Source organism: Taeniopygia guttata, chromosome Z, assembly GCF_048771995.1.
Source record: "Taeniopygia guttata chromosome Z, bTaeGut7.mat, whole genome shotgun sequence".
Lineage (NCBI taxonomy): Eukaryota > Metazoa > Chordata > Aves > Passeriformes > Estrildidae > Taeniopygia > Taeniopygia guttata.
This window is the reverse complement of record NC_133063.1, coordinates 16184833-16202686: the sequence shown is the minus strand read 5'-3', so window position 1 is coordinate 16202686 and position 17854 is coordinate 16184833. Positions and strand designations below refer to the sequence as shown.

The following is a 17854-nucleotide window of genomic DNA, read 5'->3' as shown; positions in this document are numbered from 1 at the left end:
TTCTAAGTAAGTTAGGAAACAGTTTCTAACTGCTCCAAGAAGTACTGTCATGAACTGTGTGAGAACATGCTAGATTTTCCATTATTAGTGATCTCTAAGCTATCTTATCAAGACATACGTTCACTATGGTACCCTGGAATTAATCCTGCCACAGACCAATAGAATTGTCTAGATGGTTTCAGGTGGTTTTCCTCAGTCATATTTTCCATCATTCTGCTGAAAGCACAGCAAATCACAAAGAATCGATACCTCTGCAAGTGATTTCTTATAGGAAAAATTGTCTTGCAGATGTTGGGAACAGCTCACATCAATTGAGTCTTAACTGTGGTGGACCCTGTTGACTAGCAAAGTTTAACATCTTGGAGTAATTTATTGTTCAACTCAGAGGTCACTGAGCATTAATAAAGCCCACAAGTCCAGAAACTACTCATCTGTAGCCAAGTCTCATTATCAACTGCAGTGTGTATTATGCACAAACAGAAAAGTCTTTACACTGCAAATGGAAAGAAGCATCCTGGCTTTTCCTGTTAGTTCAATTTTTAAATGGGAGAGAGAAATCAATATTGGATTTCTATTTAGGCTTGTTCCTGCAGTTTTATGTCCTGAGGCTGGTCTCACTCAAGGTCATTTATTAAAACTGGATCTTGGATACAGTGAACCCAGAGAGCAAGTTAAGGTGGATTCTGACTGTCATGCTTGACCTGTTGTGTATATTGAGACCTCCTGGAGACTCAAAGCAAAACAAGTTTCAGAGAAGGACTAAAAGTGCACAGCCTTTCACATTTTGTAAATACACAGGCACAAATATTTTTCATGGATTTCAATATAAATCATTCAAATGTTACATTCCACAGTCCAAAATGCATGTAAAAGATCCTGTGGCTATTGTATACCACTTAAAACAATTTGAATATTCTGCAATTAACTATCTCTATTACTATCTAGCTGTATTCACCTTCATTCTTCAAATACACAAGAGTGAGTTAAATGAGATATTTAAGTAAATATCTCATCTAACTAGTGTCTGCTCAGCAAACACTAGACAACTTTTTCTCAAAAAAAAATCCCAAAAAACAGAAACAAATTAACAAACAACTCCCCACCAACTTTTGTCTTTCTCTCTAGACACACAGCAATTTCTAAATTCAACTACTCTGTCCTGTTTTGTGGCTGTTGCATTGGAAACCATGATGCAAATGTTCATCCACAGATTGCTTGAGCAGAAGAGCATGATCTTCTCCTACTGTTGACTACTCCCATTGTCCTAATATCAAAAAACTCTTACAGCAGTGTTAAAGTAGTAAAACAAAAAGTAGAGCTTTATTGGAAGCTTCCAAGTATCCTGGTGGTGATGTGCATTGGATTTCTAGAATTTTTATTAGTTTAACAAATTAGTATAACGAAAAAATATTGTCCAATTAGAAGAGTAGGTCATTAGGTTATTTTCTCTGGGTACTTCCCCACTGGAGTCAGTCTAGGCCTTCTTTGCCCTATTTCATATTGTGTCTCCTCAAATTCTGATTGGAAAACATAAGCCTGCTCTTTGTCAGACTTCTTTTTCTTAAGAATAAGACTAAAACAGTATTTCAGGAATGTGTGACATACTCTACTCTAAGAGAAAGGGTAGCAAATATACTAGGAACTATGTAACTATTTCATAATAGTCTAAAAAGCTAAAAAGGTATGAAAAATACATAAAAAGCAAACTCTTTAGGCATCACTACTTACTAGCATTACCTGAGATACTAGCAGGAAATAGAGGGTCATGTTTCTACCTCTTCTGAAGAGGAAAGCTGCAGTGGAATTGAGTCCCAAGTAAAAGTCACCTTCTAAACATCGACAGAGCTTTGCCATAAGTTTTGAATTTTGGGACCACTTCAATTTATGATCATTTAATTATTGCAATCAATCAGAAATTAGGAGGATGATCTCCTTCTTGAAAAATTAACCTGTTGGTACAATTTCCAGGTGTGTCCTCTACCACAAGGAGTATTGCAGTATTTTCTATGGAATGGGACTGCATCCACAAAAGAGCTGGGTGCAATCCATCCTTGAAACTTCTTAGTAGGCACTTCTTTCCTGGTTTCTTCAGCCCTCAATGGTGACAATGGCAGCTCCTAGCTCTTTGTCAAGCCAGGCAAAAGCAAGAAAAAACAGGGTTCAGCTACTTCTGTAGTAGCACTTTTAAAGAATCTTGAGTACTAGCACAAACAGCTACACTGAAGTTTGACCACAGTGCTGTTATCAGTGTCACCTCCTGGAAGGTGAGAGCAAATTAGAAGTGGAGGAAGAGAGAAGGAGACTTTCATTCACCCTGTCACTAAAGAGCTAGTTTCTTGGGTCAAAGTGAAGATATTTCATTGTAAGTTTACTCACAAATCAAAATTCTTTTCTCTTTTGTCAAGCAAAAAACATTTTGCAATTTTGACTAAGTTTGAATTGACACAAAGAAACCTGACAAAACCAAATCCAAAACCAAAAAAAGGCATCATTTCAAAAGAAAACCAGAAGAAGCAAAACCTCCTAGTTACAGTTAGATTCTTGCAGTGTCTGTCACTTTTGTAACTTGTGTCCTCATTCTTTTGTCATACTGACTGCAAGTGCTCACCAAAGGGTACTGAAGAAGATCAAAGCAGATTACCTAACAATTAGTAATCAATAAGGTCTAAGGAGAGTGTTAAGTAACAGTATCACCTGGCTTTTTGCCCCATATTAGAAGGCTCTATTTCCGCTAGGGTGGTGTATATCCAGTTCTTCCTGCCCAGACAGAGATTCTCCTGACTCCAGTGTCACCCTACAGTAATGTCTACATCAACATTACTCTCCAGACCTGAGCATTACATCATCCCTCACAAACTGAAAGATAAATGAGATAATTTCCCCCTCTGTTTTATGCAGACAAGAAGTAGTGCTTCACTGTCTGCTTCCTTTATACTGATAGTTATGACCAATAGAAAGAATTTTCTTGAGTGTCCTCAGCCAGCAACTGGAACAAAAGCCAAAATCCTGTAGCTTTTACAAAGAGTGGAAGTCACATTCTCTAACAAGTATGATAGAGCTATAAACTATATTCTGTGATGTGCAGAACATTGAAATAATCCTACCCAAAAGTCTCAAGGCTTTCTGTGGCTGTTTCATCTTACATGTGAGCCCATGTATGCAATAGTGAGTAATAAACGGTTGAGAGATAAAAACTGAATTCAAATATAGATGTATGTATTGCAGCTTTCTGTCACAATGATTTGATGTTCATGCACAGAACTGAGTCATCTTTTCTGTAACTTATATTTAGCCTAAAGATGCATTTTCTTTTTATAGGGCTGTTGTTTGAAAGGAAAAGCAGACAGGTGGTTGTACTCTTGCTTCCACAAACCAGAGTGGAATCCTTGCTACAGCCCATGCTCCAGAATGACACTTGGGTTTCTCTGAACTTTATGAGCTTGATGAAGCAATTTGCCAAAGATGTCTTTTTTTGACAGATCATTTAATTACATTCAGCATCCTGAAAAACAAAGAAAAAGAAACTAAAAACTTTCCTCTGGATCAAAAATTAATCTGGAAGGTGAATGTATTAGGAAGGAAAAGAAAAACATTCACACTTAAAAATTTGCAAAAAATATAAGGCAAATGAATGCATGGCTATGCCCAGCTCCTTGCTGCAGCAGTGTGAGTAGGAGTAGCAGTGTTTTGTAGTACTGACCTAACCCATTCTATAGGCTAGGTCAGTACTACAGTGGGTAGAAGACCTCTAATAATGCCTAAAATCTGGATTCAGAATGCAAGACTCAGCCCAGATCACATGATAGGGAGGAAAAACACAAAGGGGTGTTAGAGGACTAAAAGCTCTTTGAAGCAGATGAGGGAAAAATCTCTACATAGGTTACTTAATTGGGTAGTTGACACTTAATTGGGTAGTGGTATTAGGATTGTCATCTCTGTGGGATGATCCAACGGAACTGCATTAAGGAAGTCTTTTTGAGGAGATAGATATAGCTGGACATATGTGCATATATTTTGCAAATTCCATACAGTATGTGACTTAATGTGAGCTTTCTCAGACAGCCCAGGACAGTCTTATTATTCTTTTGTCTGTGAAATCCTGGTTACAGGAGAATCAGGAATATTTACCCATATCCAAGAGACTAGCTCAGTTGTATAGATAGTGACAATTGATAAAAAAAAATTGATCTTTTTTTTTCTTTACAGCTGGCATACATAGGCTACTTGATGTTGTTCAACTACATTGTGTTGGTGAAGATGGATCGCTGGCCATCTATTCAGGAGTGGATTGTCATCTCATACATTTTCACTCTAGGAATAGAGAAGATGAGAGAGGTAAAGTCTCCCCAATTAAGAAATAATAAAAAAAGAATGAGCATGGGTTTTGAGGGTTTTGTTTTCATTTTAATATCTTTTTTTCTTATTTTTCTCAGGGTAAGTTTTTAAAAATGAGCTTATCATAAAATTATCTCTTTTTTTTTCAGAAAGGCAGATGGATTGCTAAAAGACAAGCAGGAAAAATCTATCTCCTTTTATTTTAAAATTAAAGTAGTTTCTTCTTCTTCTTCTCTTTCTTTCTTTCTCTTTCTTTCTTTTTTCTTTTTCTTTTTCTCTCTTTCTCTCTTTCTCTTTCTGTCTATCTTTCTCTCTTTCATTCTTCTTCTCCCACAAAATTTTTGTGTTCAAATTTCAGTGTGATGCTCATTTAATAATACATTCACAAGTATAGGGTGATCTTGTGACAAGTCTTAAAGGTCAGCTAAATTCCTTAAAATATGACTCTTGAAAATTTTTGTTGATATGTCAAGCAATAGTGTGTGTCTCCCTAAGGATGCAGAAGAAGACACAGAGCATTTAAAGTAGCACTTAGTGTATAAAGTGAGTGAAGTGGCTCCGTTAACCCTGCCCCTTGTAGTCTCTCCCCACTAATGCTGTCCGCTTTCACTTAGTCAAAGGTCCATTTATTCCACAGTGACACCAGAGGCCCAATTCAGCCCTAATGTGAGTGAATGCAAGTCCCATTTACCTGAGCTGAAATAGCACATTTGTACCCCTGGGCTAATCTGTTACCTGTTATGTTTGTACATTCTGAATCCAGTGCTCTGGAGGACTAGACTAAAAATGGGCTTGCAACACTTGGGTGTCAAAGATGGGTTTCTGACACTGTATAGGAAATGCTACATTATAAATAAAAAGAACAGAGGAAAAGACACTACTTGAGTGGCCCATGAGTACATGTCATTAAGCAGAAGAGAAAGGAAAGCAGTGGCAGTAGCCACACAAGGACCCTGCAACACTGATGGAGCCAAGGCACTGCTGGCTCAGCAGGTGGGAGGCTGCACTTAGGAGTTGTATGAGCAGGTTTTTCTCTAATCATTCATCCCAAACTGACATTTCCACAAAAGTTTACCAAGAACATTTGTCACAATTGATTTCTAAGCAGATGTTGGAATTGTTCATAGGTGAGCCTTAAATTCATTCCAAAAACAAATTATAAGAATTACTTTCATCTTTTTTGAGGAACTGTATGAATTTGACCAAATGTTCTTGGGCTAAATATAGAAAATTAATACCAACAGCTTGCTAACTCACTAAAAGGTATGACATTCATGGAGATCACTTGAATAATAGTTTTAAGAATAGTTTGGGAAAACAAGCAAGTTACACAAATGATCTTGCAAGGAGAATGACAATAAATTCATAAGGTAATATTATTTATTTTGTGATGTTTATTCTTGGCTGTAGAACTTAATTTCCAAAAACAGGCCCAAGTAGTATCTAGTATCTCTCTGTATTAAATTTCTGATGCAGGGCTTTATGGTTATTAATTATTTCTTGGTCATTTGATACGTATTTTAATGTAATGTCCTCTAAATCTATAGCTTCTTTAAATGTGAATTTTCTGATCGAAAAGTCTTTCTGAATTTTACCCTCTGTTCCAAGACCTTAAGTACAGTTAATACATCTGAAAAACAGAAATACATACACATATTTCTACTTTTTTGGTGAGGATTTTAGACTGAGTCCTTTGTCCACTTTGTCCTTCAAAGTATCTTGCACAGAGATACATGTTAAGAATGGTTGAAGATTTCAGCGGAAAAAATAACAGAGATATTTGGATGGTAAGCGTCTATCAGCTTTGCTTTTGGGCTGTGTAGCATATATCTATCTGCTTACTACAGATCTCTTCATCTTTATGTTAAAACAGCTCAGCTCCTCTCCTCTGCATTTCCTCTGTCCTTCAGATCCTCATGTCAGAGCCTGGGAAACTGCTGCAAAAAGTCAAAGTTTGGCTCCAGGAGTATTGGAATGTTACTGACCTCATAGCTATCCTCCTGTTCTCTGTTGGGATGGTTCTCCGTCTGCAAGACCTGCCTCTCCGGAGCGATGGACGCGTCATCTACTGCGTCAACATCATCTACTGGTACATCCGGCTGCTGGACATTTTCGGCGTGAACAAGTACCTGGGGCCCTATGTCATGATGATCGGGAAAATGGTAAGCGCAGTTGGCGAACCTCTTCTGTTTGGCAGCATGTTCTTTGCTCAGTGTCCTTGGCCAATGGCATTGCTGCAGGTCTACCTACATGTTTTTTAGACTAGTGTTTTCATGCAGACTAGAAATCAAATTTTCTAAAATTTTCTAAAAAAACTTTACTCAAAATCTCCAGAATTGAGGATTAGATTTTTCCTGTTCTGTTAGATGATGTATCATTTTTCTTTCTCTGACATTACTCTTCAACAGCAGTGCCATCCCACACCTCTCTGTGCCTCATTTGCAGAAAGTGCAAAGGAGATTTGGTGATTATAAAGGAAGGTGTTTTTTTCAGGTAAAGAAAAAATTGTTCAGGTGTGTAGTGCCTTGAGACTCTCAATGTTGTAATAGTCATGGTGTGTTGAAAACTATAATGGTTACAGTTAAGACTGACCCTTCTACAGTTTGATCCACATCCACATGCTCTTCCATCATTGAAGTTCAGGTGTCTCCTTGTGACATGAGAAATCCATTTGCATAAGTGCAACCTCTGTGCCTTGGCCACATCAATTGTACACACCGTAGCAGGAATATTAACAGCTTGTGTAATAGTAAATGTATGCACGAGGAATCAAGAGGAATTTACTTCCACATGCTTGACTTTTGACTTTTCAATTCTTAATTTTCATATTTCAATTGAAGTCTTGCAATTAAGCAGCATTTTGCTTGTTTCAGTTAAAGAAAATGGCTAGATTTACAGATGCACATGCACATATCCCTGATGTTTGGATACCTGCACACATAGCTGATACGCATGTTTATGTCTCGCATACAGTATCCAGCTTTTCTTGTGTAAATTATGTCTGTTTCATGCATTTTGAGATTTAACATTTCGGATTTTCTAAATAGATTAAAGCCCCTTGAAGCTCGCTTTATGTAAAAAGAGCAAACCAAATATTAACACCTCTATATGAAATACTGTTGTCTGTTTGGTATGTGACAATAATCAGCAAGTCCAACCAGGCTGTCTATTGTATTTATCTTACAATGGTCCTGTCATGGTTTGACACTGGCACAATGGCAGTGTCCCTATGAAAATGCAATCTCTCAGTTGAATGCTGTGAAATGCGATCGAGAACAGAGCAAAGCAGGCCCAAGCCTAATAACAAGAAAAGAACTTTATTAAGCTACTACCACTATGCTACTATAAAAGAGAAAAAAAAGAAGAAAGAAAACACACACAATTCAAAATTAAAACCTTCCAAAGCATTCCTCCTCCCACCACTCAACTCCAACAAACCACAGTGAGACACAATCTGGACCCCAATCAGGTTTCCACCCTCCAGATAATCAACACCCAGTCTATCTGCAGGGAGAGAGGAGTCTCTCTCTTGTGCCACAGACCCCCCAAGAAACACAGCTGCTACATCCTGTGCTTCCATGTCACCACATGGCACCGCCCGGAGAAAAAAAAGTTTGCCAGTGGTGACCCTCTCCTTTCCATGCACGGTGCTCTCACCACCAATGCATGGATGGACAGACTGCTTTTAGGATTTTTCCTTTCAAGGATGCCCTGCCAAGAGGGGAAAAAACAACAGTTCAGTTTTTCATTTTTGGGACCAACAGTCCCCCCCATTTTCCCCTGGGGCCGAGGATCCAAGAACAGAGATCTTCTCTTCTTCCTCTGTGAAGACAGGGGGCACCACCACAAACCTCCTTAACTTTTCTCTGTTCGCTCCACTTCTGTCTTTTCCCAGCTGAAGCATGGTTTTTTTGGCTCACTAGCATCCTCCTAAAATAGAGTCTCTCTTGGAGGAGAAGATTAGTTCAGTCTGTGGCTACCAAGAAAAAGTCCAGCCAAAAAGCCACTCCATCATCTCCTCCCACCTAGAATTTCTCCTTCCAACATCCCAGGTCCCAGACTGTCTCTCTTCCTCTCTTTCAAACCGAGGAGGAGAAAAATTTCACAAAGCTTTCATTTCTCAGGAAGGGTTAAAAGTCCCAACTCCCAGAGATGGCTTGCTGCCCAGGCTCCAGCTCCCATAGCCCGGCTGGGCACCTTGCGGCCCCCCCGCTCTTCTCCTTCCCCGCGGTGAACTGCTGACAAAACCACCGCTGTCTCTTTTTCTCTCTTGGGAGAGAGAGACTCTGGGGGGAACGGAGACATCCCAGATTTCTCCACCCTTCCATCTGCAGGGGGCCAGCCCGGTTCCAGCCCCTCCACCCTTGGGCCTACCTCCGAAGGCCACATGGCTTCTCCCCTCCCCCACCCAGCTCGTGGCCGGGCAGGGGAGAGTCCTGCACTGACTGCTGACCGGAACCCAAGAGAGTGAATTCCCCTGGGAATTCTGCTTATAACCCCTCTGTGTTCTCAGAGGCGTGTCTACCTTCAATTGGTCAATGTCCAAATTGACCTCTTCCTTCCAGAAAAATTCTTTTTCCGTGTCAAACCACGACAGGTCTTTAAAGAAAAGCTTCATCTGTCCTCACCATCATAAGAAAAGGGGACATGTATGAGTGGATGGACTACAATATCTCCTTGATATTACATTAGTCACAACAGGCTCAGTGAGCACGTATAAAACTGAAATGCAAAATACACATCCACGCCCTTCCCAACAGGGAACCATCATCTTATACCCTCAACTTACCAGCTTTCTCCTGCAAGCCCCCAGTGCTGGGTTTGACAAAGAGGTGCTTAGTGGGAAAAAGGCCAGGGAGGGAGATTGAGGGAAAACATGAAAGTGATAGTTGTTATTTCTTGGAAAATGGATTTTGAAGTGCCCTTCCTTCAAGCAAGCCTATAGGAGGTTGACATGAGGTTTTGCAGAGTTCCAGAGTGAAAATACTCACCAGTTCTTGTTAGAGGTTAATGTAAAAAGACAGCAGGACCAGAGAAAGGAATACAGATCAAAGAGAAAACACTGCCTTAGCAAGTTTCTTTCCTGCCACATTTGGACTATCTTTCTGCCAGTGGATCTGGTGGTTACTGGAGCTTACAAAATACACAGTGTATAAAACTTCTGAAAAAACAGCTACGCCTCTACCCTGCTTTATTTTTTGCAGCTACGTGCACTTAAAGTTTCAGAATAGTGGCGCTGATAGTGTGAGCAACATTTCAATAATAGAGGGGCCATGTGTAACAAACTTCTAGTAGTCAGTGTTACAGGTGGCTGATAGGAACCCAACTCCACCAGCAGTATAAAGAGTGGTTCATTTTTCTTCTAGGTCACACAGAAAGGAAGTGATTGAAATTAATAGCATTTTCATTCTTTTGTCACTTTCACATGTGTGCAGCAAATCAAACCTCACTCCGCTTTCTGTGGAAAACAAATGCAGGGAAATCTCTAGCCTCTCTGTGCTCAGTATCTACATTAGAGGGTGTTAAATTTAGCAGCCAAATTGTTCTGAAGCTCTGAGCAGCTGCTAAAGGAGGCAAATTCTTCTATTTTGTGCCTTCCTGTTGCTTGGTTTTTATCTTTTGCCCAACTTTCCTTTCATTTTCATCCATGCTGACACATCCCCTTTGCCCACACATACAATACACAAACAGTTTGAGTTACACAGATTAGCTTCTCACATCTATTTTCTGACCAGTTTACTCTCTTGTGCAACTCATGTCCAACTCAGGCACTCCCTGGGAGCTGCACCTACTGACTCTCAGCTGCTCCATGGGCTCTCTTGTGTATTTTTGTTTAAATTGTGTGTTTCTCTACCTCCTTGCATTCTGTCTTCCAAACGGTGTTGAAAGTTCAGTTCAGCACTATGAAGAACACCAAGTTGGTTGTATATATTTCTACAGAGTAAGCACATCACAACTACTGAGGTCCTCAACAGACCATATTTAATGTCTGAGACCTGTTCTTGAGATTATATTCTAAGTTTTAGACTCAGGAGGAAAAGGATGGCTTTTTCTACCTTTCTGGTGTTGAGGAGCTTTCTCTTCACCTGTCTCTACACTGCAGTCAATGAAATAGCTGTAGTAAGTTTTACCTCTGGCCACTCTGAACAAACATGCAAGAGAAATTGAACAAGAAGCAGGAATGGGCTTGAGTGGTTTAAAAGCAATAGGTTAAAGCAAAGATGAAGATATAAGGAGGAAACTGGCCAAGCTTATTACTGTGTACTGATTTCAGTAACAGAATATGCTTCTGCTTTTCTGATTTCTGCACAGTGATAGATCTAATTTCCTTTAGGAAATTTCAGGAATGAAATGAAATGACTGTGGAATGTCAAGAGAGTCAGAGGTATATCAGTTCCTCTAATGTGTGGAAATATCTGCATTTTTCTAGCATTTCTGCAAATACAGAATTTGAAATACAGCCAACTTCTTTATGAAATTGTACACCAAAATATTGTGTTTTAACACTTTTTTAAACAGGTAACTGATGAGTTCTTTAGAATGATCGAAAGAGCCATTGCCTTGCTAAAACAGCAATTTGACACCACAGGCCAATGGACCTGATACAGTGCTATTTAAAGTCCAAAGCAGAAATTTTTCCATATATTTTTTTGTATTTCAGACAAGTTACTGAGAGTTTAGAAGGTACCCAACTGAAGGAGGAGAAAACTAATGTACATCTTGAATAGACAACAGCACTAAAATATTTATTTCTTGCAACATAGTGTCACACCCATGTCACTCCTGATCAAAAACACTTGAAACATTTAAGATACTCTTAAATTGCCTCAAAATACTGATTTTGTTTACTTGTTTCATGACATTTTAAAATAGTTATTATATTACATCATATCAAGTTATATACTGCCATCTGAAACAAAGTTTGATCAGACAAGAAAGGAGGAATCAGGTTTCACCTCTAGGTTTGTTCCCTAAAAGCAGTGAGAACTAGATATCATTATTCAGCTTTCCCATTTCAGGATGCTTTCTGACTTACAATGATCTGGAATTTCTCTTCTTAAAGGAATTTTTTTTTTGAGAGAGAGATTAATGCCTGAGTTAAATAGGAATGTTGATGGTTGACTTCACTGGGGTTTAATTATTGAAAGCATTTATTTTCCTCTCTCATGTCCCCAAGATTTCTTTCTTTCCTGCTTTTTTTATGAACTTCCAAGACTTTTGTTTCTCCCTGATTTTTTTTTTCATGGTCCTTGGTTCCTTCTTTCCATCTTCCTGATTCTCTCTCATCTGACCCCTGCTCCACTGGTGCCTTTCTCCTAGAGCCTCTCTCTCTAAACATGAGCATATCTTTTTCTCTTTGCTCCCCTGTAACCCTCTTTTCTCTGATATACTTTCCCAGTGTTGCTTTGACCTCAGGTTGCTTTAAAATTGAAGAACTCCTGCAGCAGTATCAGATCCATCTGCTGCAAGCAGGTGCCTCTTCCAGCAGCTCCTGTCGTGAGATGCCCTGCCCTTGGGCTGCAGCAGGTGCCCCTGGAGCCATGAGGCCACCAGCTGAGGTGCAGGTTGGTTTCATGCCTCTCTTGCCAGGAGGGCTGAATTCAGCTGAGCCAGAAAATGTAGAGACTGGAGGGAATAAAACTAACAAAGTTTAGAGAATTCATAACTTGAGTTTTGGCTAGAGACAAAAGTTACGTCCAGAACTGCGAAAAACAGCTCAGTTGAAACAATTCTAAAGATCTGGCAAGTCTGTAAGTTTTCAAGGGATCTTACCAGGGACTTAACAGGACTCCCATTTTTTTTCACAATCACTTTGGGTAGTAGCCTGATGCCCATTGCTCTGCTCCCTTGAGGGCATTTTCTAGAACAGTGTTTCTTCTAATCTTCAGATCTTTTCAGCATCTTGTAGGATTGCTGTCCCACGTTTTTCAGGAACATTTTGAATGGGTGGGCACTGTTTGCAAACACTAGTTAATCTTGGGCATATGCAAATGAGGCCCTCAACAGTGGAGAAGAACGGAGTTCACTGTCTGTTATCTGATTGGGTTTTTTTAATACAGCATTTGTCAGGCTCCCCACCAAGTGGATTTTTAGCCCAGCCAGTATCACAGGTTTCCTTTCTCACTGGTTACCACCATGGTATCCCTTATGTTGCAGTAACAGGCTGTTCTGCCACCCATTCCTCCGTATGTTAACTGCAGCTCCCTTTGCTCCAAGATAATGACTACCAATGAATAAAATTATCCACGTCAGTCCTTTTGCCTAGGTGCAGTTGCCACTTGATGCCTATAAACATCATCTCATGACCCTTACCCAGACCAAACTGCTGATTCCAATGAACCCATTTATTCTTTTTGAGGCAACTGGTGTGACCAGATGGTACTTTGTATTTTCAAGCCTATTCATAACATTTGAATTGTTCTTGGAAGTGATACTAGATAAAACCAAGGATACAATAATACCACTTCACTTCTTTGAATTTTTTTTTAATGTGTAAATGAGAACAGCTTTTCAAAATTTATATCTGAAAATTCTGTTTCTAAGATTCACAGACTTTTTCTTTTTTTGCAGCTCATAATAATAGGAATATGGACAAATAAGTTCCTCTAATTCTTGTCCTTTCTCTCTCTTTTTCTCTCCTTTTTTCTGTCATTACATTCAGATGATAGACATGATGTACTTTGTCATCATCATGTTGGTGGTTCTGATGAGCTTTGGTGTGGCAAGACAGGCAATTCTCTTCCCCAATGAGGAGCCTTCATGGAAGCTGGCGAAAAACATTTTTTACATGCCTTACTGGATGATCTATGGGGAAGTATTCGCAGACCAGATAGACCGTAAGCAAGTTTATGATTCTCATACTCCAAAGTCAGGTATCCAGCTTTGATCAGATGATGTCCTATTAGATCATGTGTGTTTGCTCAATAAATGGCTCTGGATAGAGGAACTTCTTCAGCACAGAGAATGGTCACCAAAGTATTTTTTCATCTAGTATTGGGCTGTCAGTTTCAGAACATGCTTCTGGCATCACTTTGCAATTATTTAACTGGAAATCTGTAATGTTGAATTGTCATACATGTAGAGAAGGTCATAAATATGTCCTTTTTACCAGCTTGTTGACAAAAATCCCCTTCCAGATATCCAAGATGAATTTGGTGGTATACCTGGGACACCAAAGGTCACTTATTTTTTTTTCATCCCTTGGTTTATTTTTAGATATAAATTAATTCTATCTAACTTCATACTGATCATCATGTCTAATAATTAGGGGTTAGACATTTCAGCTCCTGTATTTCATGGGGATCTAATACAATGAGTTTTCTTTTCTCTCTTACCTTTTCAGTGCCACATTTAATCTAAACCCTGTGATGCAATTCTTTGGGTCTAATAATTAGATCCATTTTTAGAATACTGCTGCATTTATTTTTAGAAGGCAAGACTGTGTTCACACCAATGCAAACAGGAAAAGAGCCAGTATTAAATATATTATCTCCTCAAGATTCATCAGATAGGTGATCAGAAAAATGTTGGTTTTCTGTTTAGATTAAATCCTGTGGTCCCACTCATTGCATTACCACGAAATGAGAGAGCTGGTCATGAGAAATGATGTAGTAGATGACCAAACTAAGAATCACAAACAATGTCATATTGTGCAACTACTGTCATGTAATTGATGTTCATCATTCCTACTTAACTATGTGTAAGTCTTGGCAGCATTTGGAAATCAGCACCTTTTCCAGTGGCAGATGGCTTCCATTAAAGCTCTGTTTAGGATATTTCATTTTATTCTATGTACCATCTTAGGAAAGGACAGTATTTTCAAAATTTATTTGCTGTTTGTTCAGTATTGACTAAGTTTGAATGAAAAGAAATTATTTCTCCTGAGCTGATTAAAACTAGTAATTGTATCTGTAACACAAATAATGCCCCCAGTTGAATATAGTTTCAGTATTCGTATCCCATGGCAGATATTTCAGCAGTTTCATGTTAACTTCCTCTTCCTGGCTAGCACAGAATCATTATTCTGGATACAGATACAGATGAAACCTCCTTTTTATCATTTCTTCCCTACTTGGTTTTCAGAGGCAGCATGGCATGCAAGGAAGTAAGCATATACCTATAATCACTAAATTTCTCACTATGTTTCACCTTTTACCAAATTCCTTCATTTTTATCCTTTTCCATTTTCTTTTCTTTTAAAAAATTCATTCATTCCAAAGGTTTAACAGTTGGGGATATAAAACTTGGTCTTGCTCTGAAAGCATATTTTAGAGTGATAAAAGTTTGTACCATTAAAATAATACTTCCTTCTACAAGCATAATAATGTTTGTCCCTCTACAAGTGGCCATTTATTGATATTGTACTAAGTAGCTACCATAGTGCAACAAATGTGGCAATTGGCTGAATAAAATGTTCTTGTTTTTTTTTAAATGAAAGGCTGACTACAGTTTAGAACCCGTAAATGTAAGAAACCAAAGGGTGTTTAAGTATGAAAACAGGGTGGCAGGCTGCACACCCTTGAATGAGAATTTGTGTTATTCAGATGCACAACATTTAAATAATGTAAAAAGATGCAGAGTAATTATTTCTGAAGCTTAAGGAAAGCAAAATTCGTGGCGGCCTAAACTCCAGCTTTAGATAAAGACACACTGCTTTTCTGCCTGTGTCAAGGAAACTTGGAATTGCAGCAAAAGTGATGATGTCAAAATGAGAAGCAGCACCTATTTCCTCCTTCCTGAGAGGCAGATCATGCAGGGAATTAGAATCTGACACTCTTGCAGCACAAATTATGTACAACTTGTCATGTCTGTCTGATGCTCAGTTGTCTCAAAAATGCTATCTGTGGTATAGACTGGCAGCATGAGCAAGAGTTGGTGATGATGTTACACAATCAAAATGGCCCAATGGACACACAGAAGGCTTTACTAGTATAATCATCACTATTTAAACATTTCCTGTTATTTATATTTTCCACGTTGTTCTAAGCTAAATCAGCCACTGTACTCATGTTAAAGTGCTACAGTGTTTGTGCTTTCTGAAATAAGCATGTTCAAAAATTGTTATGCTACATCTAAACTGCAATTTAACTTCATGGTTTAGAGCACATTATTTTTTTAATCAGTTTTATTTTAACAAAAAAAAGGTATTGCTTTGTGATTTTGTTTAAATTTTGGTGTTTAATATTGCTACTTTACTAGCAAACTTGAGTTTCAGTAAAAGTACTGATCATGGAAAAGCATGTTCATTTAAGCCACACTCCTGGAAATCATCCTGGTATCTGAGAAATATAAAAAAAAATTGGTTACTCTAACATTTCTAATTTGTTTTTTTTAAGAAAAATTATTTTATCTATTTAATTAATTATTTTTGTTTTATTTGTGAAGCATGCCATTAAGACTGACCAGATACAATGTCTGGATCCACCTCATCAACTGTCAGCCTTTTCATCCAGTGGGTCTACTCTGACTTTTATTTCAACACACTGCTAAATTCCTTGCTCTAAAACATTTTTTACTGATTGTTTCTGTATTCATATAATTTTCTAATTATATGAATACAGAAACAAATTTATGACTAAAAATCAGTTGTAATGCGGGGCAGAAGGAAAGTAAGTCTTTTAGCTCTGTGTTCAAATTTTCAGGTAAAGTCGACAAAAGAAGCAAAATCACTCTCTAAGTATTTCCTCTTGGATTGACAGTTCATCATAATATGACCCCTAAAAGAATCTAAAACCTTGTCATATTAAACAGATTCATATAAATATATGTAGAACTAGAATGGCCAGCTTCAGTAATTCTTGTATGAAGAGAGTGTGAGTAGTGAGAACCCCTGAATATGACAAAAACATGCTGAGGGAGAAACCACAGACAGCAACACATGGAAGAGTGACCACTGCTAGCAATGGGGGCATCCTGGGTTCCTGGTGCTCTTTCAGTTCCAGCTACCCATTAAGTCCACAGCCCAGCTCCATATGGGCATGGGGAATGGGGAACTAGAAAAGACAGACTTTACTATCACAGTGTAATCATAATGGTCTTCCTCTAAGTCTTTGAGCAGGAAATGAGTAGAATATGATCTATAAGTGGAGGTTCAATTCCAATTAATTAGACTATACTTTTCCCACAACTATATCCAGGTGTTCAGCTCATTCTGTGTAGCTGACCTGGCACAGACAGAAGGTTACACATACCATGTTGTCTACTCAGGAAGTTTTAGCAATTACATGAAACAGACTTTGGAAGCATTTAAAGATCAAGGAATAGTCAAGCTACTATAGTATACTATAATAGTCAAGCTACTTCATGGAAAAGTCCAACCAGTTCAAGTGAAACATCAATAATGACTGAAACCACCTTGATCTATTGAGTTTTGACTTGGGCCTAGAAAACCTCAATTACCAGCTATTGGGATTCAGATAAAGGCTTAGACCTTAGAATTGAAAGCAGGCAGTAAACTAATCAAATTTATTAATTATTTAAATGTCATTAAATGAAAAATTAATATATTTCAGGAAAGGAATAATAAGAAGAGCTTGATAAGTTGAAAAAAAATAGACTGATCTCAATTATGTAGTTGAGTAAAGATATATTATTATCCACTGATAGCTGGGGGAGGAAGGAGAATCTCAATCTGAGAGCTGGTGATGGCACGTGCAATGTCTCATTTTGAGGCTGTTTTTCCTAATCCATCTGTGCCTTGTGCTGCCCCATGGGATCCATGGGGCAGCAGCCAGCCATGTAGTTACTTCAGCGAATGCCTGTCCAGAAGCGGATGTCCCACAAACACTGTTAAATCTCTCCCTCAGTTCACCACACTCGTGTTGGCAGTTTTAGCCAGGAACATTGATAAGACAGTTCTCACCTGTGAAGAACTTTGTTTTCACCTTACAAAACAATCCGCCCCTCCAGAATACTATAGATACAGAAGGATACAAGAAATACTGAAGATCGAAATGTGAGGTTGTAGATAGAGGAAATAAGTGCCAGCTTGGGAAATGGCAGTCATCTGTTAAAAATGAACATCAGAGCTCACATCTTCCTGTATTCCAAAGGCTAAGATGAACCTGCTGTTAGTCAACATGGCTTCTGGGAAGTTTTTCAGATTTTCCTGGTGTCTCACAGGTTGGATTTCCATCTGGACTTTCTTACCAGATGACAGTACTTCACAAGCCCTCTACAATCTGAAGATCAGTCTGAATTGTGTTTGTTTCTTGTGTCTATTTCTGTTTTGGAAAAACCTACCTAGTTTAAGGGAAAAAGATGGGACCTCTTTCTCTTTCAATTGTATTAAAGGACTATCAAGTAACCAGAATGCAATCGTTTCAGAAGATGAGAGATCCTTATACACAGATTTTAACTCTTCAACAATCTTCAGAGGAAACTATCATTACTACAAAAAACTTTTTAAAAATTATTTAAACTTAGGATATTTCTACTGATAAACAGTAATTCTGTGAAATTTGGAGTTTGCAGATTTTAGTATTTTATCCATCACTGCAGAACAACGTTAGGAAGGCCA

General features: G+C 38.5%; 1 protein-coding gene across 8 annotated transcripts in view; it reads left to right on the top strand.

The window, feature by feature from the left end:
• TRPM3 (transient receptor potential cation channel subfamily M member 3) overlaps positions 1-17854 on the top strand; it is a 400684-nt gene that overhangs the window by 360182 nt on the left and 22648 nt on the right. For all 8 annotated transcript variants that reach the window (XM_072922315.1, XM_072922316.1, XM_041711361.2 and 5 more), the window contains 3 exons: positions 4207-4335; positions 6246-6497; positions 12998-13172. In XM_072922315.1, coding sequence (XP_072778416.1) covers positions 4207-4335; positions 6246-6497; positions 12998-13172 — 556 coding nt within the window. The remainder of the gene's footprint in view (positions 1-4206; positions 4336-6245; positions 6498-12997; positions 13173-17854) is intronic.